The 25,605-nt window shown below is 49.0% G+C and overlaps 1 protein-coding gene across 3 annotated transcripts in view; it reads right to left on the minus strand.

The window, feature by feature from the left end:
- LOC309616884 (uncharacterized protein) overlaps positions 1-25,605 on the minus strand; it is a 60,944-nt gene that overhangs the window by 14,213 nt on the left and 21,126 nt on the right. For all 3 annotated transcript variants that reach the window (XM_082368216.1, XM_082368215.1, XM_082368214.1), the window contains exons 6-9: positions 24,094-24,183; positions 11,702-11,793; positions 9,131-9,236; positions 6,683-6,772 (exon numbers count right to left, since the gene is read on the minus strand). In XM_082368216.1, the coding sequence (XP_082224342.1) occupies positions 6,683-6,772; positions 9,131-9,236; positions 11,702-11,793; positions 24,094-24,183 (378 nt within the window). The remainder of the gene's footprint in view (positions 1-6,682; positions 6,773-9,130; positions 9,237-11,701; positions 11,794-24,093; positions 24,184-25,605) is intronic.

Consider the following 25,605-nt stretch of genomic DNA (forward strand, 5'->3'; position numbering starts at 1 on the left):
TGAATTTGCACTTGGCCATGGAATTGCTTTGGCCAAAGGGATGCTGGCAAAATGTGATTCAAGCAGAAGCTTGAAAAGTATTTGTGAAACTGGTATTTGTTTCTCTCTTGTGCCTCTACCACCGCCATGAAGATTAACATGCCCAGGCAAGCCTGCTGGAGGATGAAAGATACCTGGAGTAGGGCCAGGTCTCCCCAGTGCCCCAAGAGAAGCCAGCCTAGGTGAGCTGAGGACCAGCGTCCACCAGGCATCTGGAGGAGCCCAGAAACCTCAGCAGAGCCACCTCCACGACCCCTTGTGGCTGTTGCTCCTGAAGTTTGCCAACTAAAGGATGTTGCCCACCATTCCGTACCACCTACAGTTCACCCTGAAAGGAATTCAGGGTTAAGACCCGGGTGAGGCACTCTGAGTGGCAGAAAGGTCCCTCTGAATGCAGCTTTTTTGGCCCTTTCCTGTTTGTCCATTTCTGTTCCCCTCTAACCTTAAAAGAACCTAATTATAGGAATGAGATCACTAAGCAATTGAAACCAACTCCTGACTTATGCTCTCCTGAATGCACATCATGCCTTGTCTAACCTGTCGATTCTTTTCCTAGATGAAAAGAAGTATGACTAGCTCTCTACCCCCAATAGTGCCCCTAAGCAATCCTGCAGGCAGATCACGTGGGCAAGATAACATCTGAAGAGAGACTCAGCCAGTTCTGCATGCAATGGAGAATGATGCAGAACCCAGCCTCCTGCCTCGATGATTCACTGAGATTCCTCCATTTTTTCCTTTTAAAACTGTCAAGGCTGAACAGAATCTTTGGAGTTGGTCCCTGGACATGAGTCCACCATCTCCCCAGATTGTCGGCTTTCCTGATTAAAGCACCTTTCCTTTCTATTGACACTTGCCTCTTTAATTATTAGCTTATGAGCGGCAAGTGGCCAAACCTGGGTTTGGTTACACCTCAGACATTAGATATGTTCAGGAGAAAATAATATAACCCAAGATTCTTTGATTCTCCCATACTTAGAAAAGCACTAAACACATTAACTGATATGTCCGTTCGTCCCAACCAACAGTAGCCGTGTAATGAGGTGTGTACTTGACTGCAAGGACCCCTTCTCCAAAATCACACAGAAACTGACCTCCTACCTACCTTTTGGAGCAGTTCCTCAGAGCTCTCTGAGAGGCTGCTTCCTGGGCTATAGTCCTCAGTAAGTCCCCAAATAAACTGAAACTCACAGCTCTCACATTTTGCATTTTTACTTCAATCGACAATTTCTGTGGATTTTGTTGTTGTTGTAGTTAAGTGGCATTACTGTGTCTAAACATAAGTGCTACATGCATATCCCAAGTATTTATGCAATATCTGAAGAGGTAAGTGAATGGATGCTATGAATCTTGGAAGGTATGAATGTTGGAAGATGCTCTTCCACTCACACTTGTGTGACCATCTGGGAAAGTCCCAGTGTCCACATGTGTGAGGTTATTACCATGATGGTTAAGGGCATAGACTCTGGAGCCAGCCTGCCTGGGTTTGAATCTTGGCTTGGCTACTTATGATCTGTGTGACCTGAAGCAAGTGACATGAACTCTCTGTGCCTCTGTTCTCTTATCTTGGAAAGATGGATAATAACAGAACCAGCCATATGGTTGTGAGAATTAAGTGGATCAAAATGTGTAAAGACATTAGCTCAGTGCCTACCACATGGTCAGTGCTCGAAGGTTCATCATTCTAAATATTTGTGTAAAAATGGAGGCAATCCTAGTCAATGGGAGAGAGATACAGAATTGAAGAATACATTTATTCACTCATGTATTCATCACAGCCTGGTGCTGGGGCTAAATTAACATAACAGACCTGGTCAGTGGTGGACACAATATCCATTCTCCTCTGCTGTAATAATAGAAGCTATTAGGTGAGCACAGGACTACACTTTCCAGCATCTCTTGCAGCTAGATGTGGTCATGTGACTATGTTCTGGCCAATGAGGTTTAAGGAAAAGTGATCTGGGCATCTTGTAGGAGTTGCCCTTTGAAGGACTAAAGTGTGTCTTCCCCTTCCCTCATCCTCCTCCCCTTCCCCTGAGCCACAATGTGGACGGGATGTGGGGGGTGAGCACTCTCCAGCCACGTGGCACAGAGCACCAAGGTCAAAGGACCTTGGCTGCCCAACTCGACCGGTGGGGTTTTACACACAGACCACAGCTATGAGAGAGACATCAAGTTCGGTTTATTTAAGCAGCTGTATTTCGGGATTTTACATCACAGTAGCCCAGCATGCATGATTCCAGGGTGCTGAGTCAAGAGCAGGAAGCAGAGGGAGCTCAGGTATTGGAAGCAGTGACAAAGCTGAGACAGCACAGGGGACATTCACACACCTTGATTTCACGAAACTCTAACACAGGCAGAGGCACAAAGGTGCAATTTGGGTCAGGTTTCGAAGGTTCAGGAGGAAACTGGGAATCAGAGTCAGAGTCATCCGGTTCCAAGTAATAGGTGAAGCAAACACTTGGCTGGAAGGACAGAGAACAGAGAAGAAAGAAGAGAACGTTAGTGTCACACTAGTGACATTTTGGGGTCAGATCATTCTTTCGGGGAAGGGGGGCATCCTGTACATTGCAGGATGTTAAGCATCTTCTCTGGCCTCTACCCACCAGGTGCCAGCAGCGCCATCCCTTTAGCTGTGACAAAGAAAAATTTTCCAGACACTGAAGGTGTCCCATGGGGGATAAACTGCCTGTGGTTGAGAATAGCTGCTTCACCCCATACTTCTGTTCTTGTGGTTGGGGACAGGTAGGGAACTTCTACCGCCCATGGGCATGTGGCCCAGGTTGAGAGTTTTAGGGTTCTCATCTCCTAAGCTGATGATTGGTTCATTGGTGAGCACAGGACCCGAAATGAACCAATCAGAATGCTCTCTGTTTCTAGATTATTTGGTTCATCTACAGTGTCTCCCCACTGATATCTCATTAGTTAGTTGCATGGGGAAAACAAAAATCAGAAAGTATTCAGTGGAGAAAAGGGACAAGCATCTCAGCTGAGTGGATCAAAATTCGTATCACCAACGATGGCAGACAGACCTAGGGTGCATCTAGATGTGATGTCCTGAGAAGGACAGGGCATCACTTAGGTGATATTCCAGAGATCATAGCTTATCCTGAATGTCATTAGGGGGACAGAGTAAAAAACAAACAAGCAAAGAAATGAAACGAAACAGAACCAAAAAAGCAATCAACATTGTACGAGGTGTGACTTTGACCTTCAGACTCATCAGTGTCATAAGAGGCAAAGAAAGACGGAGGGGATTTTCCAGCTTAAAGAGGCTAAAGATACATTACTAAGCACTATACCTGTCCTTACACAGGACCTTGCGTAGGAGGAAAAAGAACACCAAGCAGACAGTATGTAGTAAATTAACAAACCTGGAATATGGACAGCAGATGTGACAAAAGTGTGTATCAGGGTTAAAAGCCCAGAGGTGAAAACATGCCAACAGTTGGATAAGAGAATATTCTATTTCTAAGGTGATACACAGGGGAGAAGAGTTTTATATATATATATTCCTATAGGAATATATATGAATATATATAATATGAGAAAACATGAAAATAGAAAACATGATAACAATCGGTGAATTTGGATGATCTTTGTACTGTTTTTTTTTTAAATCTTTGATTGTCATATTCTTTCCTAATAAGAAGATTTTTTAAAGAGTCCTCCCTGGCACTGCTGCAGGCTCTAATAGGAAAGGCGTTCTTGCGAGCATCCTGACCCTGTGCTTCCCCTGACCTCTCCCCGTGGCACCCCTGGTTCCCCATCAGGGCCGCTCCAAGCTCCGCTCCTGCCTGTTAAGAATCCCAGAGACAGAGCACATGCCTTATTGGCCAAGGTTGAGTCAACGTGCCCAGCCGGGAACCAATCATGGGGAACCTTGGCATTGCCGGCTCTGATTGGTCAGGGGCGTACCTGGAGCCGGTCTGAGGATGGGATCAAATCCATCCAAGATGCATAGAGACAGGCGGTCCCTCAAGAAAAATCAAGGGTGTTAGCAGAAGGAGGAGGAATGGTATCCAGGTGGACAAAGCCACAGCTGCCTGCCTCAGCAGGGACCGTTCCCTAATTCATTCCTCCATTTAATCAGCCCACCTGCGTACAGTGCCTACCGCTGGTCACATCTGTTCTATGCACAGGGATATGTCATTGAACAACAGAGCAGGTTCCTGCCCCCGCCCCCCCCCCAGAACTACTCTAGTAGGGAAGACAGATGATGAACACACAGATAGAAGGTATGCTCTCAGGTAGCAATAATTACTCTGAAAAAAATTCAGCAAGGCAGGGGGTTAGATCCAGACGGGGAGGAAGTGTCCAAGGGAGGCTTCATGGAGGAGGTGACATTGGAGCAGAGGCAGGGATTAGGAAAGAGAAGGAGGCAGGAAAGAGGGCAGCATCCTCAAGGAAAACCATCCCCCAGAGGATGGGGTCACATCCTTGGGGGAACAGGGGCACCCAGCCACCCAAGCGTCTCTGCTGGGCAGAGAGGCTGGCAGATGTGCCTGAGCTCTCAGAATCCAGGGGCTTCTTGTTGGAGGGAGGAAACAGGAAGGCTTACCATGGGACAGATCGGCAGGACTCTGAATGACAGTCTTCCCTTCATTCCAGTGGACTTCTTTCGTGGCTCATCAGGGTTCTCAGAAAGCAGGGCTGAGAGAGGAGGAAAGAGTCATGAGGCCATTTTGCCCTCTGAGGCTTGAGAAACTCAATAATAATAAGATCTTCATCATAAAATCATTGACAAGAACTAACATATGTTAAGTACTTGCTATGTGTCAGGCACTCTTTTACGTATTTTACACATCATAGCTTAATTGATTGTTCATAATAACTCTCTGAGATGGGTACTATATTAATCCAACATTAGAGAGGAAACGAAGGCACAGAGAGGTTAGGACACTTGCTGGAGGTTGCACAGCAGTGCCTGCAGACATGCATTAAATTGCATCCCGAAGGCCCACAGGGAACAGAGAGGGAATGTCAGTGAGTGAAGGGGCTGGGGTAAGACAACAGGGGGCTCTGGAGATGGTGGCAGCCTGGGGAGCCCGTGTCCAGGAGGAAGGGATAGCTGATATGCTGCTGCCTGTGGGGATGCCTCTCCAGAAAGTTGTCTAGTTTCCCCACAGAAGACAGATGTCCTGATTTAGAGTGAAATCTCCTGATATTTCAAAGCTACCAACAAATCCAGATATTTTCTTAGAAACTCCTACACTCCTGCTGGGGATGGAAATCCGCCTCTCTATGGAGGACCATTCAGTCAAAGTCACCAAATTACAAATGCACATCCTCCTCTGATGCAGCCATTCCCCCTTTTAGACATATTGTCCTGGATATACTCCCCTGTGTGCAATATGACCCAACTATAAGCTTATTTCTACTTGCATTTATTGTTTTCCTCAAAGACTGGGAATAACCCGAACGGCCACCTGCAGGAACCAGGTTAAATAAACTACAGTACAGGACAGATAGACCATGGAATGCCAGGCAGCTGGAACACAAACTTGTCATCTTGTGGGGAAGAGTCCCCAAGATGGACAGGGGACACAGGGCTTAAGGTCAAAGACCCCGAGGCCAGACGCTTCAAATCCCAGCATGAGCTAATCATTCATCCTTGTCACCCCTCAGATTTCCCATCTGCAAAATGGGGCAATCACTGTCCTTAACCTCACAGAGTTGTGAAGCACGAGTGATTGGGTGCTTGGAAAGCATTGGGACGGTGACTGGAAGATACTAAGTGCCAGATCAGAATTAAATGAAACAAGACAAAATGGGAACTGGCAGTGGCGTATACAGTACACACAGTACATCAGACATAAATACATAGTAACAGGTACATACACATCCTTGTCTGTATGCGTGAGCATAGAACATTCTGGAAGATTGGACAAGAAGCTGGAAAGTAGCCACCTCTGGTAAGGGAGTAGGTAGCTAAAAAAGTGGCCTGTATCTTGTTTTGTATGATGGTTACACACAGCTATAGATGTGATGAAATACAAGTAAAAACACACATGGATTGTGCCAATATCCATGGGCTAGTTTTGATGCTGTACTATCATCATATAAAATAAAAATACTGGGGGAAATGGGATGAAGTGTCCATGGAACTTCTATGTACTATTACGGCAACTTCTTGTGAATATAAAATTATTGCAAAGTAAGATGTTTCAGAAAGGAAGCATCACAACAAAACCAACAACCCTCACTCATGTGTCCAAGCTACCCGCAGGATCCACAGGCTTCACAGGAATCACCCCACTCCTGCCAACCCTCTCTGCCAACTCCTTGGGTCAGGCCTCCTTCATCTTCCACCTGAATGACCCTGCAGTTCCTGACTTGGCAACTGGATGCAGGGCCAGTCCAGGCAGGTATCTGGGCCACAAAATGGAGCCCAGATTAATTCCAGCTCCCAAGAGACACCCCTGAAGACTCTGAGCAGGGGAGAGACAGGACCCACTGACATGAGGGGATGTCAGGGAGGTTCCATCTTGGGTGCCGCTCAGGGCCCTCCCTTCCCAGGAAGAGCAACTAGGAGATATTTGGGGTTGGGATCAGTCTTCAGGGTCAACCTTTCCTCATCAGCCCTACCCTGGAGACCCTCCCCACTGCCACCTGCACACAGATTTCCACCCCATGTGTGTCTCACCTCCTTTCTCGGGCGGCTTGGTCTGCACCTCCTCCGTTTCCTGGCCCTCGATGGTGCTGAGAGGTAGCATCGTGACACCACAGCTGCTCCCTATGGACAGCAGACCAGAGCAGTCAGTGCCTGGGCTGGGGACCCAGATGGCCCGGGTGTGAACCCCAGCACTGCTCTCAGGTGTCGGATGGACTCAGGCAGCTCCATCCCCTCCCCAAGTCTCCAGGTCCCCAACATCCAAGGGGAGTGTTGGCAATGCCTGCCTCCTAGAGCTGCTTCCAAGGCCCAGTGTGTGATTTGGGGAGAGCGACTGCCATGGTGCCCCTTTAAGGAAAAGAAGAAATATTATGACACAGAGTGCTGGGAATCATAGGTGAAGGTCAGTCAACTGGGTATCAAAAGGGCCTCTGGAGTCTGGCATACAGCAGGCACTCAATAAGTGCACCTCATGGTCAGCATTCCCAGTGCTGTATTTCAGGGCTGTCCTAAGGCTGTAAGTGATTAACTTGGCAGCTTAACCAAGTGATTCAGACCAGGACATCATTTCCCTGACCTCGGGGGCTTCTTCTGGTACAGGATGCTTAAGTGATTGCCTCTCAGGACTGCTGTGAAGACGAGGGGGCCGGTCCACAGACCCCTCACCACAGCCCCCGGGGAGCGGCCAGCACTGCTGCAACGGGGCCTAGCAGCAGGCTCAGCTGTGGGGTCCTGGGGCCCCGCCTGCACCCCAGCTTTACCCTGGGCAGGGCTTGGGCCAGTGTGTCTGGAGGGTGCACTGGGGGTATTCCAACCTGCCGGTCACTAGCCGAGAGATCTCAAGGATCAAGCTCGCCAGATTTAACAACAATATTACAACAAATACACAGCAAACTGAGATTTGAATTTGAGACAGGCAAATCATATTTTAGCATGATAGGTCCCAAACACCTCATGGTAAATGTCTACATAAAAATCATTTATTTAACATACGAAGTTATGTTTAAGAATACCCAAGTGTCATGAAATATTTGGGACATAATTATACCCAAAGGTAATTCATTATTTGTCTGAAATTCAAATTTAAGTAAGCATCCTGTATTTTACCTGGCAAGCCCCATTTCAGAGGTTCTTTAACCTCTTGGGCTGTCAGCTTTCCTCTCCAGAAAAATGAGTAAACTTAATTATTAAACATGAGGATTAATGAACACACACACATACATACACACTGACAACACACTATCTAGAAAATTAGAGTCAACATCTCTTCCTGTAAACCTTTTTAAGAATCGTAAGATGCAATCACAGACTCTCACTCGTAATCATGCAAATACAAGATGCATCAATTTGTGGGAACACCCAGCCAGACAGACACACACACAATTGTTGGAAACACACATTTTCAGATGAACACTGAGGAAACCAGGGCATGACGACACAAGCACACCTGCAGACACACTCCAGGGAAACTCTGAGACCCCCGCCACTCAGGCGGGCAGGCCTGTTAGTTAGTACTGAATGCCCTCCTCACACAAAGTCCTGGACATACGTGCGCGCGCGCACACACACACACACACACACACACACACACACCCTCCGGCCACCCACAAACGCAGACCCACAGGCTGAAATCACACATCACCCTCTCCAACATAATTTCCCTCTGCCTACACCCGGGGCCCAAGCTCATTCTCCCCCAGGGCCCATCCGCAGAGGCCGCCGCTCTACGATAAGCGCGCCCAGCCCACCCCCGGCCCCCACCCGCAGCACGCAGGCGCACAGAAGCGCTGGAGACTCAAAACCTGTTTTCCAAGCGCCCTTTTCATTTGCTAACCTGCTTATGCGTCCTTAGTGAACCCCCAACCCATCTGGAGGGACTCCCCGCCCCTCCCGACCGCCCAAACTACCCTCTGGACTCTCCCCCAAATCATTTTCCTATGTTCCATTAAGCGAATTCGTTACCTGACCCCCTGATACCCAACTGACCTCTGTGGTGTGCAGAGCAAACCTGTTCCGCCCGCCTCCTCCATCCAACTACAAAGTCCCCCGTACGCCCCTCCTACCCCCTAAACCTCAGGACCAGGACCCGGGCGCCTCCCCCACCTGTCCTGGACGGAGTCCCCGCCACCCCTACTACTGACACCCCAGCCTCCTCTGTCCCCTCCACTCTTCCCTCCTCCCAGTGGCCAGAGAAATCCTCGGACCTGGAGTCGCCCCGCGGCTCACGAGGACCTGAGCGTCCCGACCGCCCTCAGGGGAGACGCGGGCTCCTCAAGGGGCCCCACCGCGCGCACCGTCGGGTCTCAGGGGCTCCTAGGCAGCAGCTCCTGCGCCCCACTCCCCAGAATTCACCCGCGCGTCCTCCCTGGGCGCGCCGCTCTCCCCGCGGAGACCCCGCAGCGCCGTCCCGCCGCCCCCCGCCCCGCGCTGCGCCCCCGCCCCATGGCGCAGACCCTTCGGAGCTGCGGCCGCGGGACTGACCTCCGGACCCGGGTTCCGGCGGCGCCGCTGGGCAGGAGCGGGCGGGCTTGCTCAGTGCTTGTCCTTGGCGCCCGCGCAGCGCTGGCTCCGAAGATGTCCAGGGAATCTGTGGACAAACTCGCAGGAATGAACAGAGCTGAGTCGCTAAGCGTCACGCAAAGCACCCCCCGCCATCCCCGGCCCCAAACACAAGTCACGTGGTTAAAACAGTCTCTGACACCAGCACAGGTTTCAGAGTGTTCCCTTCAGTTTCATTATTGGGGGAGGTCAGGGGCCTCCTCATCCTCATTGGTTAGAGAAACCGATATAAAAGGTCGCCAATGGCACGTTTTAGGTGGAAGAGAATCAGTTGTTCAGGTAATAAGGGTAAGTAGTGTTTCTTAAACTTCTTACTGAAATATGAAGAAACGCACGCCACACACATAGACACACATGTATGTAGCATGTGTGCTGGACCCAAACACAAAATATCTTTTACACTGCATCACAGTCACAGCAGTTTGTTTCCCTCCTTCTTCTAACTATTCTCACACTTTCACCCATATTGATTTCAGTCTGGCATCTATTCAAAGCAAGATCAGTCACCTTTGTTGTCAAGGATGTCATGGCGAATAGTTTAGCCTTTGTGCACCATCAGGTCTGTGTCACAGCTACTGGACTTTGCAGGAAAGCAGCCCAGACTCTACCTAAGGATGGACGTGGCTGTGCTAATGAGCCCTTATTCACACTACAGGCTGTGGGCTGCATGGCCAGAGTCTGCCCACTCCTGACCCAGAGAATTTTCTGTGCCAGCTCCTGCAGTAGAGGAAGCCAAGCTGCTCTCTGGCAAAAGAGCAGTTTGGGCAGAAATGTGAATAGATACACTTTGTTGTTTTTCTTTTAAAAAAGAAATACTTTATGAAGATATAGATCCTGAGAATCAAAAGAGTGTAATATAAAAATAGCCATTGAGTCTTGATTATGTACAAAATTTGAAATAACAACCTTAAAATAAAAAAGCTCTCACCAAGCCCATATCCTCACTTTCTGGTGGCTACACTGTGTGATAATTCTGATAATATAAGATATCTAACCCAGTCCTGAGACAGAACCTTCTGTGACCATGGCAATGTTCTGTATCTGCAGTGTCCAGTACGGTAGCCACTGGTCACATTTGGCCACTGAAACCTGCCCTGAGTGGCTGAGAAACCGTGTTTTGAATTTTTTTTAAGATTGATTCATTTACATTGAAGTAGCCTCAGGCAGTTAGTTAGTGATTACTGTGTTGCAGAGCAAGAAAATTATACCTGAATTCCTTCTCACATGCAAAACCTCATGTGCATCTAGATGTGATGTCCTGAGAAGGACAGGGCATCACTTAGGTGGTATTGAAGAGATCATAGCTTACCCTGAATCTCATTGGGGGAAAAGGTAAAAAACAACCACATAGAACAACGACAAAAAACATTAGTATGAGGCAGGATGTGACTCTGGTCTTCAAAACCACACTATATAAGAGAATATTCTATTTCTAAGGTGATACACACTGAGGAATATATACATATATATATAACATACATATTATATACATATAATATACATATTATATTTACAAGAGAAAACATACCAACAGAAAAATATTAACAATTGGTGAATTTGGATGATCTTTGTACTGCTTTGCAAAATCTGTGACTCTTACATTCTTTTGTAATAACATTTCTAGAGAGTCCTCCCTTGGACTGCTGCAGGCACTAATAGGAAACGTGTTCTTGAGAGCATCCTGACCCTGTGCCTCCCCTGACCTCTCCCCGCGGCACCCCTGGTTCCCCATCTGGGCCGCTCCAAACGCCCCTCCCACCTGTTAAGAATCCCAGAGACAGAGCAGCCGCCTCATTGGCCAAGGTTGAGTCACGTGCCCAGCCTGGAACAATCACGGGGAACCTTGGCATTGCTGGCTCTGATTGGTCAGGGGCATACCTGGAGCTGGTCTGAGGATGGGATCAGATCCATCTGAAGGGCATGGAGACAGGTGGTCCCCCAAGAAAAATAAAGGGTGTTAGTAGGAGAAGGAGGAATGGTGTCCAGGTGGACAAAGCCACAGCTGCCTACGCAGGAGGGACCTTTACGTAATTCATTCCCTCACTTAATCAGCCCATGTGTATACAGTGCCTAAGGCTGGATACATCTGTTCTAGGCCATTGAACAACAGAGGAGGTTGCTGCTCCCCAAGAACCGCTCTAGTAGGGAACACAGATGATGAACACACAGATACAGGTATGCTCTCAGGTAGCAATAATAACGCTGAAGAAATTGAGCAAAGCAAGGGGTTAGGGAGAAATGAGGCAAAAGTGAGCAAGAGAGGCTTCATGGAGGAGGTGACATTGGAGCAGAGGCAGGAATTAGGAAAGAAAAGAAGGCAGGAAAGCAGGCAGCATCTTCAAGGAAAACTGTCCCCCACAGGATGGGTCCACATCTGGCATGAGGGAGGGACAAGGGGCACCGAGCCACCCAAGGGTCTCTGCTGGGCGAAGGAAGTTCCTGATCTCTCAGAACTCAGGAGTCTGGTCAAAGGGAGGAAACAAACAGGCTTACCACAGGACAGAACGGCAGGACTCTGAATAACATTGTTCCCTTCATTCTGATGGGCTTCTTTGGTGGATCATCAGGGTTCTCAGAAAGCAGGACTGAGGGAGGAGGAAAGAGGCATGAGGCCATCTTGCCCTCTGAGGCTTGAGAAACTCAATAATAATAAAATCTTCATTATGAAACCATTGGCAAGAGCTAATATGTGTGGAGTAGTTTCCTTGTGCCAGGCACGCATTTAAATATTTTACACATCATAGCTTATTTGGTTGTTCATAATATCTCTCTGAGATGGCTACTCTCATCATCCCACTTTAGAGATGAGGAAACCAAAGCACAGAGAAGTTAGGACACTTGCTGGAGGTTGCACAGCAGTGCCTGCGGACATGCATTAAATTGCAGCCAAAGGTCCACAGGGAACAGACAGGGAATGCCAGTAGGTGAAGGGGCTGGGGTAAGACAACAGGGGTGTCCAGGCCACAAAAAGGAGCCCAAATTCATTCAGCTCCCAGGAGATCCCTGCAGCCTCTGAGCAGGGCAGTGACAGGATGCACTGACATCAGGTGATGTCAGGGAGTTCCATCCTGGGTTTCCTTCAAGGCACCCCCTCCCCAGGAAGAGCCAGTGGGAGATACTTGGGGTTGGGATCAGTCAGTCTTCAGGGTCAATACTTCCCCATTAGCCTTACCCTGGAGACCCTCCCCACTCCCACCTGCCCACAGTTTTCCACCCCATGTGTGTCTCACCTCCTTTCTCCGGCGGCTTGGTCTGCACCTCCTCCGTTTCCTGGCCCTCGATGGTGCTGAGAGGTAGCATCGTGACACCACAGGTGCTCCCTATGGACAGGAGACCAGAGCAGTCAGTGCCTGGGCTGGGGACCCAGATGGCCCGGGTGTGAACCCCAGCACTGCTCTCAGGTGTCGGAGGGACTCAGATGGCTCCCCAAGTCTTGAGATCCCCAACATCCAAGGGGAGTGTTGGCAATGCCTCCCTCTAGTGTTCTTCCAAGGCCCAGTGCGTGATCTGGGGAGAGCATTTGGCATGGCACCTGGCAAGGGCAAGGGCAGGGGTCATGGGTCTGGTGTTTATGCCCCTTTAAGAAAAACAAGAAATATTATGACACGAAGTGCGGGGACCCTGAAGGTGAATGTCAGTTAACTGGATATCAAAAGGGCCTCTGGTGTCTGGCATATACAGCAGGCACTGGGCCTCTGGTGTCTGGCATATACAGCAGGCACTGGGCCTCTGGTGTCTGGCATACAGTAGGCACTAAATAAGCACACTCATGGCCAGCATTCCCAGTGCTGTATTTCAGCCCGGTCCTAAGGCTACACTGCAGCTTGACCAAATGGTTCAGACCAGGACCTCTCTTCCCTGTCCTCAGGGGCCTCTTCTGGTACAGGATGCTTAAGTGACTGACTCTCAGGACTGCTGTGAAGACGAGGGGGCCGGTCCACAGACCCCTCACCACAGCCCCCGGGGAGCGGCCAGCACTGCTGCAACGGTGCCTAGCAGCAGGCTCAGCTGTGGGGTCCTGGGGCCCCGCCTGCACCCCAGCTTTACCCTGGGCGGGACTTGGGCCAGTGTGTCTGGAGGGTGCACTGAGCGGTTCCAGCCTGCCGGTCACTGGCCGAGAGATCTCAAGGATCAAGCTCGCCAGATTTAACAACAACAAGATTACAAGAAATACACAGCAAACTGAGATTTGAATTTCAGATACACAAAACATTTTTTAGTATAAGTATGTTCAAACACTGCATGGGTCATGTCTACATAAAAATCATTTTTTATTTAGTTTTCTAAATTATGTTTAAGTATAGGCAAGTCCCATGAAATATTTGGGACATGCTTATACCCAAAGGTAATTCATTATTTGTCTAAAGTTCAAATTTAAGAAACCATCCTGTATTTTACCTGGCAAGCCCCGATTCTGGGGTTATTTAACCTCTTGTGCTGTCAGTTTTCCCCTCCATGAAAATGAAGACTATAAATGATTAAACATGACGATTAAATATGATTAAATATGCACACATACTCAGAACATATTATCTGGTAACTTAGAGTCAACACCTCTCCCTCTAAGCCTTTTTAAGAAGCATGAGACCCATCACAGACCCTCACACATAATCGTGCAAATACAAGGTGCGTCAAAGAGCGGGAACACCTGGCCTGATAAACACACACACAATTGTTAGAGACACACATTTTCAGATGAGCGCTGGGGAAACCAGGGCATGACCACGCAAGCACACCTGCAGACACGCTCCAGGGCAACTCAGAGACCCCCGCCTCCTCCGTGGGCAGGCGTGCTTGTCAGTACTGAATGCCCTCCTCACAGGCAGTCCTGGACATGCACACGCACACACACACACACACACTCGGGGCACACACAACTGCAGACGCAGAAACTGAAAATACACGTCACCCTCTCCAACACAGTTTCCCTCTGGCTGACACCCAGGGCCCACCCCCAGTTTCACCCAGGGCCCACCCCCCCGAGGCTGCCCCTCAAAGATGCGCGCCCCAAACAGGCTCCCTGCCCCCACCCGCAGCACGCAGGCGCACAGAAGCGCTGGAGGCTCAAAAGCTGTTTTCCAAAGGCCCTTCTCATCTGCAAACCTCTTATGCGTCTCAGCGAACCCCCCAACACAACCGGAGGGGCTCCCCCCGCTCCTCATCCCTCAAACTACCCTCTGGACCCCCTGCAGTCTCATTTTCCGATTCTCTGCTTGGCCGGTTCGCTACCTGACCCCCCGATACCCGAGCGGCCTCTCTGGTGTGCAGAGCAAACCTGTTCCGCCCGCCTCCTCCATCCAACTACAAAGTCCCCCGTCCGCCCCTCCTGCCCCCTAAACCTCAGGACCAGGACCCGGGCGCCTCCCCCACCTGTCCTGGACGGAGTCCCCGCCACCCCTACTACTGACACCCCAGCCTCCTCTGTCCCCTCCACTCTTCCCTCCTCCCAGTGGCCAGAGAAATCCTCGGACCTGGAGTCGCCCTGCGGCTCACGAGGACCTGAGCGTCCCGACCGCCCTCAGGGGAGACGCGGGCTCCTCAAGGGGCCCCACCGCGCGCACCGTCGGGTCTCAGGGGCTCCTAGACAGCAGCTCCTGCGCCCCACTCCCCAGAATTCACCCGCGCGTCCTCCCTGGGCGCGCCGCTCTCCCCGCGGAGACCCCGCAGCGCCGTCCCGCCGCCCCCCGCCCGCGCTGCGCCCCCGCCCCATGGCGCAGACCCTTCGGAGCTGCGGCCGCGGGACTGACCTCCGGACCCGGGTTCCGGCGGCGCCGCTGGGCAGGAGCGGGCGGGCTTGCTCAGTGCTTGTCCTTGGCGCCCGCGCAGCGCTGGCTCCGGAGATGCCCGGGGACGCGGTGGACAAACTCGCGCGAATGAACAGGGCTGAGCTGCTCGGCGACACGCACACCCCCCAACCCCCGCCCGCAAACACAAGTCAGGTGGTTAAAACTGTCTCTGACACCAGCACAGGCGTCAGAGTGTTCGCTGCGATTCCGTTGTTAGTGGGGAGGGTCGGGGGCCTCTTCGCCTCGTTCGTTAGGGAAAGCAATTTAGGAGGTCGCCCTGGGCAGGTTTTCAGTGGTTGAGAATTACTTGTGCAGGTAATAAGAGTACGTAGTATTTCTAAACTTGTTCTTCGAATATGAGCAAACACACGCCACACACGGAGGAACACATGTATGTAGCATGTGCCCTGGACTCAGACACAAAATATCTTTTACACGGTGCATCACAGTTGCAATAGTTCACGATTTTCCCTCCTTTTTCTAACCATTCTCACACCTTCACCCGTATTGATTTCAGTTTGGCATCTATTCGAAGCAAGGTCAGTCACCTTTCTTGTCAAGGATGTCATGGCAAATACTTTAGAATTCTGGGCCATCGGGTCTGTGTAGCAGCTACTCTGCTTTGCATGAAAGCAGCCCAGACGTTAGGTAAAGAATGGGTGTACTTGTGGCAATGAGCCCTTATTTACACAACAGGCTGTGGGCTGGATGACCAGAGTCTGCCCATCCCTGACCTAGAGAATTTTTTTGTGCCAGACCCTGGAGTAGATAAAGCCAAGAAGTTCCTGTAAAAAGTGTTGTTTGGACAGAAATGCGAACATATATACTTTAAAAAAAAAAGAAATATTTTATGAAAATTTGAATCCTGTGGATTGAAAGAGTGTAATATAAAAATAAGAATAGATTCTTGATATATGTGCAAAATTTGAAATAACAACCTTTAAAAACACCTCTCATAAGCCTCGGGTTTCTCTCCTACAAATTGGGGATCATATTAGTTCCTATTTCATAGGACTCTGGTGTAGGTTACATAAGATCTTCTATGCTCAGCACCATACCTGACAGGTGGAAAGTGCCCAGGAAATGTTAGCATTTATCTACATTATCAGTAACCGACTGGTTAATCTGCCCCAGGCAGAGGGGTTGTCCTGCGGGCAGGGCACTGGCCACGCTGAGACTCAAACTGCCCAGAAGACCGTGCATGGAGCCAGGAGTCTCCAAGAGCCATTGATAAGATGTTCCATCTGGCTGTGCTTCTTCAGTCTCTCACAGCACCAAGCCCACATCCTCACTTTCTGGGGGCTACACTTTGTGATAATTCTGATAGCCTACGAGATTTAAAGCAGTCCTGAGACAGACCATTCTATGACTTTGGAAATTTTCTGCATCTGCACTGTCCAGTGCAGTAGCCACTGGCCAGGTTTGGCCACGGAAGCGTTCGTGGAGCAGCCGAGAAACTCTGTTTTGAATGTTATACAAGATTGATTCGTTTACACTGAAGTAGCCTCATGCAGCTAGTTAGTGATTACTGTGTTGGAGAGCAAGAAAATTAAACCTGAATTCCTTCTCAAATGCAATTCTCTGTAATGATACTATTGACATTGACATTTGGGGCCGGAACATTCTCTGTGCAGGGGGTTTCCTGGTGTATTGCACCATGTTTAGAGGATCCTTGGTCTCTATCGATTACAACCTAGTAGCAACACCAATTTTGGACAACCAGAAATATCCCCAAACTTGCAGGGAAATTCCAGGAGGGGGCGGTGGAGTATCACCCCAAATGAGAACGTCTGGTCTACCAGAAAACTTCTGAGGAGAAGTGAAGGAAATCTCCACCCACATAGGTTCCCTCATTTTACCTGCACTGGGGGTTGTGCGTGCATTCCAGCTAAAGGTCTTTTCACACCGGGAGAGTTTACAGTCTTTTCCAACATGAATTTTCTGGTGGTGCGTCAGGGAGGAGACCTGCCCGAAGGACCCCACCTTTGGTGCATGCACACGGCTTCCCTGCGGTGTGGAATTTCCCGTGATTATTAAGAGTCGAGCCTTCAGTGAAAGCTTTCCCACACTCAGGACACCTGTAGGGTTTCTATCTGGGAAGCATGCTCTGATGTCTCTGAACACTTGACTCACACAGGAAGTCTTTCCTCATCCCTCACACTGATAACATATCCTCCCAGAGACTTTTCTGACTCTTGAGAAGGGCCACCTGGCAGGTGGAGGCTCTCCCACATTCCTGGCTTCCTTCCCAGGTGCCTGGCTGGTGAATCCTCTTGTGTTCTGACAGGTGGGAGTTGATGCAACTTGCGGATATGATCACAATCCTGCCTTGTGTTAGGTTGCAAACATGGCCCCAGTTTTTTACCCTCCCCCATGTCCAAACCTGTTGCCCCCTAAGTGTGTAGTGCCCTCCTCTTCTGAATTTGCACTTGGCCATGGAATTGCTTTGGCCAAAGGGATGCTGGCAAAATGTGATTCAAGCAGAAGCTTGAAAAGTATTTGTGAAACTGGTATTTGTTTCTCTCTTGTGCCTCTACCACCGCCATGAAGATTAACATGCCCAGGCAAGCCTGCTGGAGGATGAAAGATACCTGGAGTAGGGCCAGGTCTCCCCAGTGCCCCAAGAGAAGCCAGCCTAGGTGAGCTGAGGACCAGCGTCCACCAGGCATCTGGAGGAGCCCAGAAACCTCAGCAGAGCCACCTCCACGACCCCTTGTGGCTGTTGCTCCTGAAGTTTGCCAACTAAAGGATGTTGCCCACCATTCCGTACCACCTACAGTTCACCCTGAAAGGAATTCAGGGTTAAGACCCGGGTGAGGCACTCTGAGTGGCAGAAAGGTCCCTCTGAATGCAGCTTTTTTGGCCCTTTCCTGTTTGTCCATTTCTGTTCCCCTCTAACCTTAAAAGAACCTAATTATAGGAATGAGATCACTAAGCAATTGAAACCAACTCCTGACTTATGCTCTCCTGAATGCACATCATGCCTTGTCTAACCTGTCGATTCTTTTCCTAGATGAAAAGAAGTATGACTAGCTCTCTACCCCCAATAGTGCCCCTAAGCAATCCTGCAGGCAGATCACGTGGGCAAGATAACATCTGAAGAGAGACTCAGCCAGTTCTGCATGCAATGGAGAATGATGCAGAACCCAGCCTCCTGCCTCGATGATTCACTGAGATTCCTCCATTTTTTCCTTTTAAAACTGTCAAGGCTGAACAGAATCTTTGGAGTTGGTCCCTGGACATGAGTCCACCATCTCCCCAGATTGTCGGCTTTCCTGATTAAAGCACCTTTCCTTTCTATTGACACTTGCCTCTTTAATTATTAGCTTATGAGCGGCAAGTGGCCAAACCTGGGTTTGGTTACACCTCAGACATTAGATATGTTCAGGAGAAAATAATATAACCCAAGATTCTTTGATTCTCCCATACTTAGAAAAGCACTAAACACATTAACTGATATGTCCGTTCGTCCCAACCAACAGTAGCCGTGTAATGAGGTGTGTACTTGACTGCAAGGACCCCTTCTCCAAAATCACACAGAAACTGACCTCCTACCTACCTTTTGGAGCAGTTCCTCAGAGCTCTCTGAGAGGCTGCTTCCTGGGCTATAGTCCTCAGTAAGTCCCCAAATAAACTGAAACTCACAGCTCTCACATTGTGCATTTTTACTTCAATCGACAATTTCTGTGGATTTTGTTGTTGTTGTAGTTAAGTGGCATTACTGTGTCTAAACATAAGTGCTACATGCATATCCCAAGTATTTATGCAATATCTGAAGAGGTAAGTGAATGGATGCTATGAATCTTGGAAGGTATGAATGTTGGAAGATGCTCTTCCACTCACACTTGTGTGACCATCTGGGAAAGTCCCAGTGTCCACATGTGTGAGGTTATTACCATGATGGTTAAGGGCATAGACTCTGGAGCCAGCCTGCCTGGGTTTGAATCTTGGCTTGGCTACTTATGATCTGTGTGACCTGAAGAAAGTGACATGAACTCTCTGTGCCTCTGTTCTCTTATCTTGGAAAGATGGATAATAACAGAACCAGCCATATGGTTGTGAGAATTAAGTGGATCAAAATGTGTAAAGACATTAGCTCAGTGCCTACCACATGGTCAGTGCTCGAAGGTTCATCATTCTAAATATTTGTGTAAAAATGGAGGCAATCCTAGTCAATGGGAGAGAGATACAGAATTGAAGAATACATTTATTCACTCATGTATTCATCACAGCCTGGTGCTGGGGCTAAATTAACATAACAGACCTGGTCAGTGGTGGACACAATATCCATTCTCCTCTGCTGTAATAATAGAAGCTATTAGGTGAGCACAGGACTACACTTTCCAGCATCTCTTGCAGCTAGATGTGGTCATGTGACTATGTTCTGGCCAATGAGGTTTAAGGAAAAGTGATCTGGGCATCTTGTAGGAGTTGCCCTTTGAAGGACTAAAGTGTGTCTTCCCCTTCCCTCATCCTCCTCCCCTTCCCCTGAGCCACAATGTGGACGGGATGTGGGGGGTGAGCACTCTCCAGCCACGTGGCACAGAGCACCAAGGTCAAAGGACCTTGGCTGCCCAACTCGACCGGTGGGGTTTTACACACAGACCACAGCTATGAGAGAGACATCAAGTTCGGTTTATTTAAGCAGCTGTATTTCGGGATTTTACATCACAGTAGCCCAGCATGCATGATTCCAGGGTGCTGAGTCAAGAGCAGGAAGCAGAGGGAGCTCAGGTATTAGGAAGCAGTGACAAAGCTGAGACAGCACAGGGGACATTCACACACCTTGATTTCACGAAACTCTAACACAGGCAGAGGCACAAAGGTGCAATTTGGGTCAGGTTTCGAAGGTTCAGGAGGAAACTGGGAATCAGAGTCAGAGTCATCCGGTTCCAAGTAATAGGTGAAGCAAACACTTGGCTGGAAGGACAGAGAACAGAGAAGAAAGAAGAGAACGTTAGTGTCACACTAGTGACATTTTGGGGTCAGATCATTCTTTCGGGGAAGGGGGGCATCCTGTACATTGCAGGATGTTAAGCATCTTCTCTGGCCTCTACCCACCAGGTGCCAGCAGCGCCATCCCTTTAGCTGTGACAAAGAAAAATTTTCCAGACACTGAAGGTGTCCCATGGGGGATAAACTGCCTGTGGTTGAGAATAGCTGCTTCACCCCATACTTCTGTTCTTGTGGTTGGGGACAGGTAGGGAACTTCTACCGCCCATGGGCATGTGGCCCAGGTTGAGAGTTTTAGGGTTCTCATCTCCTAAGCTGATGATTGGTTCATTGGTGAGCACAGGACCCGAAATGAACCAATCAGAATGCTCTCTGTTTCTAGATTATTTGGTTCATCTACAGTGTCTCCCCACTGATATCTCATTAGTTAGTTGCATGGGGAAAACAAAAATCAGAAAGTATTCAGTGGAGAAAAGGGACAAGCATCTCAGCTGAGTGGATCAAAATTCGTATCACCAACGATGGCAGACAGACCTAGGGTGCATCTAGATGTGATGTCCTGAGAAGGACAGGGCATCACTTAGGTGATATTCCAGAGATCATAGCTTATCCTGAATGTCATTAGGGGGACAGAGTAAAAAACAAACAAGCAAAGAAATGAAACGAAACAGAACCAAAAAAGCAATCAACATTGTACGAGGTGTGACTTTGACCTTCAGACTCATCAGTGTCATAAGAGGCAAAGAAAGACGGAGGGGATTTTCCAGCTTAAAGAGGCTAAAGATACATTACTAAGCACTATACCTGTCCTTACACAGGACCTTGCGTAGGAGGAAAAAGAACACCAAGCAGACAGTATGTAGTAAATTAACAAACCTGGAATATGGACAGCAGATGTGACAAAAGTGTGTATCAGGGTTAAAAGCCCAGAGGTGAAAACATGCCAACAGTTGGATAAGAGAATATTCTATTTCTAAGGTGATACACAGGGGAGAAGAGTTTTATATATATATATTCCTATAGGAATATATATGAATATATATAATATGAGAAAACATGAAAATAGAAAACATGATAACAATCGGTGAATTTGGATGATCTTTGTACTGTTTTTTTTTAAATCTTTGATTGTCATATTCTTTTCTAATAAGAAGATTTTTTAAAGAGTCCTCCCTGGCACTGCTGCAGGCTCTAATAGGAAAGGCGTTCTTGCGAGCATCCTGACCCTGTGCCTCCCCTGACCTCTCCCCGTGGCACCCCTGGTTCCCCATCAGGGCCGCTCCAAGCTCCGCTCCTGCCTGTTAAGAATCCCAGAGACAGAGCACATGCCTTATTGGCCAAGGTTGAGTCAACGTGCCCAGCTGGGAACCAATCATGGGGAACCTTGGCATTGCCGGCTCTGATTGGTCAGGGGCATACCTGGAGCCGGTCTGAGGATGGGATCAAATCCATCCAAGATGCATAGAGACAGGCGGTCCCTCAAGAAAAATCAAGGGTGTTAGCAGAAGGAGGAGGAATGGTATCCAGGTGGACAAAGCCACAGCTGCCTGCCTCAGCAGGGACCGTTCCCTAATTCATTCCTCCATTTAATCAGCCCACCTGCGTACAGTGCCTACCGCTGGTCACATCTGTTCTATGCACAGGGATATGTCATTGAACAACAGAGCAGGTTCCTGCCCCCGCCCCCCCCCCAGAACTACTCTAGTAGGGAAGACAGATGATGAACACACAGATAGAAGGTATGCTCTCAGGTAGCAATAATTACTCTGAAAAAAATTCAGCAAGGCAGGGGGTTAGATCCAGACGGGGAGGAAGTGTCCAAGGGAGGCTTCATGGAGGAGGTGACATTGGAGCAGAGGCAGGGATTAGGAAAGAGAAGGAGGCAGGAAAGAGGGCAGCATCCTCAAGGAAAACCATCCCCCAGAGGATGGGGCCACATCCTTGGGGGAACAGGGGCACCCAGCCACCCAAGCGTCTCTGCTGGGCAGAGAGGCTGGCAGATGTGCCTGAGCTCTCAGAATCCAGGGGCTTCTGGTTGGAGGGAGGAAACAGGAAGGCTTACCATGGGACAGATCGGCAGGACTCTGAATGACAGTCTTCCCTTCATTCCAGTGGACTTCTTTCGTGGCTCATCAGGGTTCTCAGAAAGCAGGGCTGAGAGAGGAGGAAAGAGTCATGAGGCCATTTTGCCCTCTGAGGCTTGAGAAACTCAATAATAATAAGATCTTCATCATAAAATCATTGACAAGAACTAACATATGTTAAGTACTTGCTATGTGTCAGGCACTCTTTTACGTATTTTACACATCATAGCTTAATTGATTGTTCATAATAACTCTCTGAGATGGGTACTATATTAATCCAACATTAGAGAGGAAACGAAGGCACAGAGAGGTTAGGACACTTGCTGGAGGTTGCACAGCAGTGCCTGCAGACATGCATTAAATTGCATCCCGAAGGCCCACAGGGAACAGAGAGGGAATGTCAGTGAGTGAAGGGGCTGGGGTAAGACAACAGGGGGCTCTGGAGATGGTGGCAGCCTGGGGAGCCCGTGTCCAGGAGGAAGGGATAGCTGATATGCTGCTGCCTGTGGGGATGCCTCTCCAGAAAGTTGTCTAGTTTCCCCACAGAAGACAGATGTCCTGATTTAGAGTGAAATCTCCTGATATTTCAAAGCTACCAACAAATCCAGATATTTTCTTAGAAACTCCTACACTCCTGCTGGGGATGGAAATCCGCCTCTCTATGGAGGACCATTCAGTCAAAGTCACCAAATTACAAATGCACATCCTCCTCTGATGCAGCCATTCCCCCTTTTAGACATATTGTCCTGGATATACTCCCCTGTGTGCAATATGACCCAACTATAAGCTTATTTCTACTTGCATTTATTGTTTTCCTCAAAGACTGGGAATAACCCGAACGGCCACCTGCAGGAACCAGGTTAAATAAACTACAGTACAGGACAGATAGACCATGGAATGCCAGGCAGCTGGAACACAAACTTGTCATCTTGTGGGGAAGAGTCCCCAAGATGGACAGGGGACACAGGGCTTAAGGTCAAAGACCCCGAGGCCAGACGCTTCAAATCCCAGCATGAGCTAATCATTCATCCTTGTCACCCCTCAGATTTCCCATCTGCAAAATGGGGCAATCACTGTCCTTAACCTCACAGAGTTGTGAAGCACGAGTGATTGGGTGCTTGGAAAGCATTGGGATGGTGACTGGAAGATACTAAGTGCCAGATCAGAATTAAATGAAACAAGACAAAATGGGAACTGGCAGTGGCGTATACAGTACACACAGTACATCAGACATAAATACATAGTAACAGGTACATACACATCCTTGTCTGTATGCGTGAGCATAGAACATTCTGGAAGATTGGACAAGAAGCTGGAAAGTAGCCACCTCTGGTAAGGGAGTAGGTAGCTAAAAAAGTGGCCTGTATCTTGTTTTGTATGATGGTTACACACAGCTATAGATGTGATGAAATACAAGTAAAAACACACATGGATTGTGCCAATATCCATGGGCTAGTTTTGATGCTGTACTATCATCATATAAAATAAAAATACTGGGGGAAATGGGATGAAGTGTCCATGGAACTTCTATGTACTATTACGGCAACTTCTTGTGAATATAAAATTATTGCAAAGTAAGATGTTTCAGAAAGGAAACGTGACAACAGACCCAGCATCCCTCACTCATGAGGCCAAGCCACCAGCAGGCTCCACAACCTACCCCAGTCCTGCCCATCCCCTCAGCTAAATCCTTGGGTCAGGCCTCCATCATATCCCAAACAAATGACCTGGTAGCCCCTAGACCTGGCAACTGGATGCAGGGCCAGTCCAGGCAGGTGACCAGATCACAGAGAGGAGCCTAGATTGATTCCAGCTCCCAGGAGACCCAGGAGACACCCCTGCAGGCTCTGAGCAGGGGAGAGACAGGACCCACTGACATGAGGGGATGTCGGGGATGTTCCATCCTGGGTGCCCCTCAGGGCCCTCCCTTCCCAGGAAGAGCCAGTGGGAGATATTTGGGGCTGGGATCAGGCTTCAGGGTCAACCCTTCCTCATCAGCCGTGCCCTGCAGACCCTCCCCACTGCCACCTGCACACAGTTTTCCACCCCATGTGTGTCTCACCTCCTTTCTCGGGCGGCTTGGTCTGCACCTCCTCCGTTTCCTGGCCCTCGATGGTGCTGAGAGGTAGCATTGTGACACCACAGGTGCTCCCTATGAACAGGAGACCAGAGCAGTTACTGTCTGGGCTGGGGACCCAGATGGCCCGGGTGTGAACCCCAGCACTGCTCTCAGGTGTCGGATGGAGTCAGACAGTTCTATCTCCTCCCCAAGTCTCCAGGTCCCCAACATCCAAGGGGAAGTGTTGGCAATGTCTCCCTCCTAGAGTGGCTTCCAAGGCCCAGTGCGTGATGTGGGGAGAGCATTTGGCATGGCACCTGGCAAGGGCAAGGGCAGGGATCATGGGTCTGGTGTTTATGCCCCTTTAAGAAAAAGAAGAAATATCTTGACACAAAAAGCTGGGACCCTGAAGGTGAATAACAGTTAACTGGATATCAAAAGGGCCTGTGGTGTCTGGCATATACAGCAGGCACTAAATAAGTGCGCTCATGGTTAGCATTCCCAGTGCTGTATTTCAGGGCTGTCCTAAGGCTACATTGCAGCTTGACCAAGTGGTTCAGACCAGGACCTCACTTCCCTGGCCTTGGGACCCATTCTGGTACAGGATGCTTAAGTGATTGCCCCTCAGGACTGCTGTGAAGACGAGGGGGCCGGTCCACAGACCCCTCACCACAGCCCCCGGGGAGCGGCCAGCACTGCTGCAACGGTGCCTAGCAGCAGGCTCAGCTGTGGGGTCCTGGGGCCCCGCCTGCACCCCAGCTTTACCCTGGGCGGGACTTGGGCCAGTGTGTCTGGAAGGGGTGGGCTGTGGGGGGTTCCAGGCTGCCAGTCACTAGTCAAGAGATTTCAAGGATTAGCTTTGCCAGATTTAACAAAACGACTTTACAACAAATACACAGCAAACTGAGATTTGAATTTCAGATACACAAATCATTTTTTAGTATAAGCATATCCGAACACTGCCTGGGGCATGTCTACATAAAAAGTCATTTTTTACTTAGTTTTCTAAATTATGTTTAAGTATAGGCAAGTCCCATGAAATATTTGGAACATACTTATACTAAAAGGTAATTCATTATTTGTCTTAAATTCAAATTGAAGTAAGCATCCTGTATTTTACCTGGCAAGCCCCGATTCAGGGGTTTTTTAACCTCGTGTGCTGTCAGCTTTCCCGTCCATGAAAATGAGGAAAATAAATGATTAAACATGAGGATTAAATATGATTAAATACACACACACACACTCAGGACACACTATCTGGTAATTTAGAGTCAAACCTCTTCTTCGAAGCCTTTTTAAGATGCTTAAGAACCATCACAGACTGTCACCCATAATCGTGCAAATATAAGGGGCATCATATAGTGGGACCAGCCGGCCAGGTACACACACACAGAAACGCACATTTTCAGATGAACACTGAGGAAACCAGGGCATAACGACACACCGACATCTGCAGACACATCCAGGGAAATCTGAGACCCTCACTACTCAAGCAGGCAGACCTGCTCGTCAGTA

The sequence above is a fragment of the Balaenoptera borealis genome, assembly GCF_965194805.1.
Source record: "Balaenoptera borealis genome assembly, chromosome: 19".
NCBI classification, from domain to species: domain Eukaryota; kingdom Metazoa; phylum Chordata; class Mammalia; order Artiodactyla; family Balaenopteridae; genus Balaenoptera; species Balaenoptera borealis.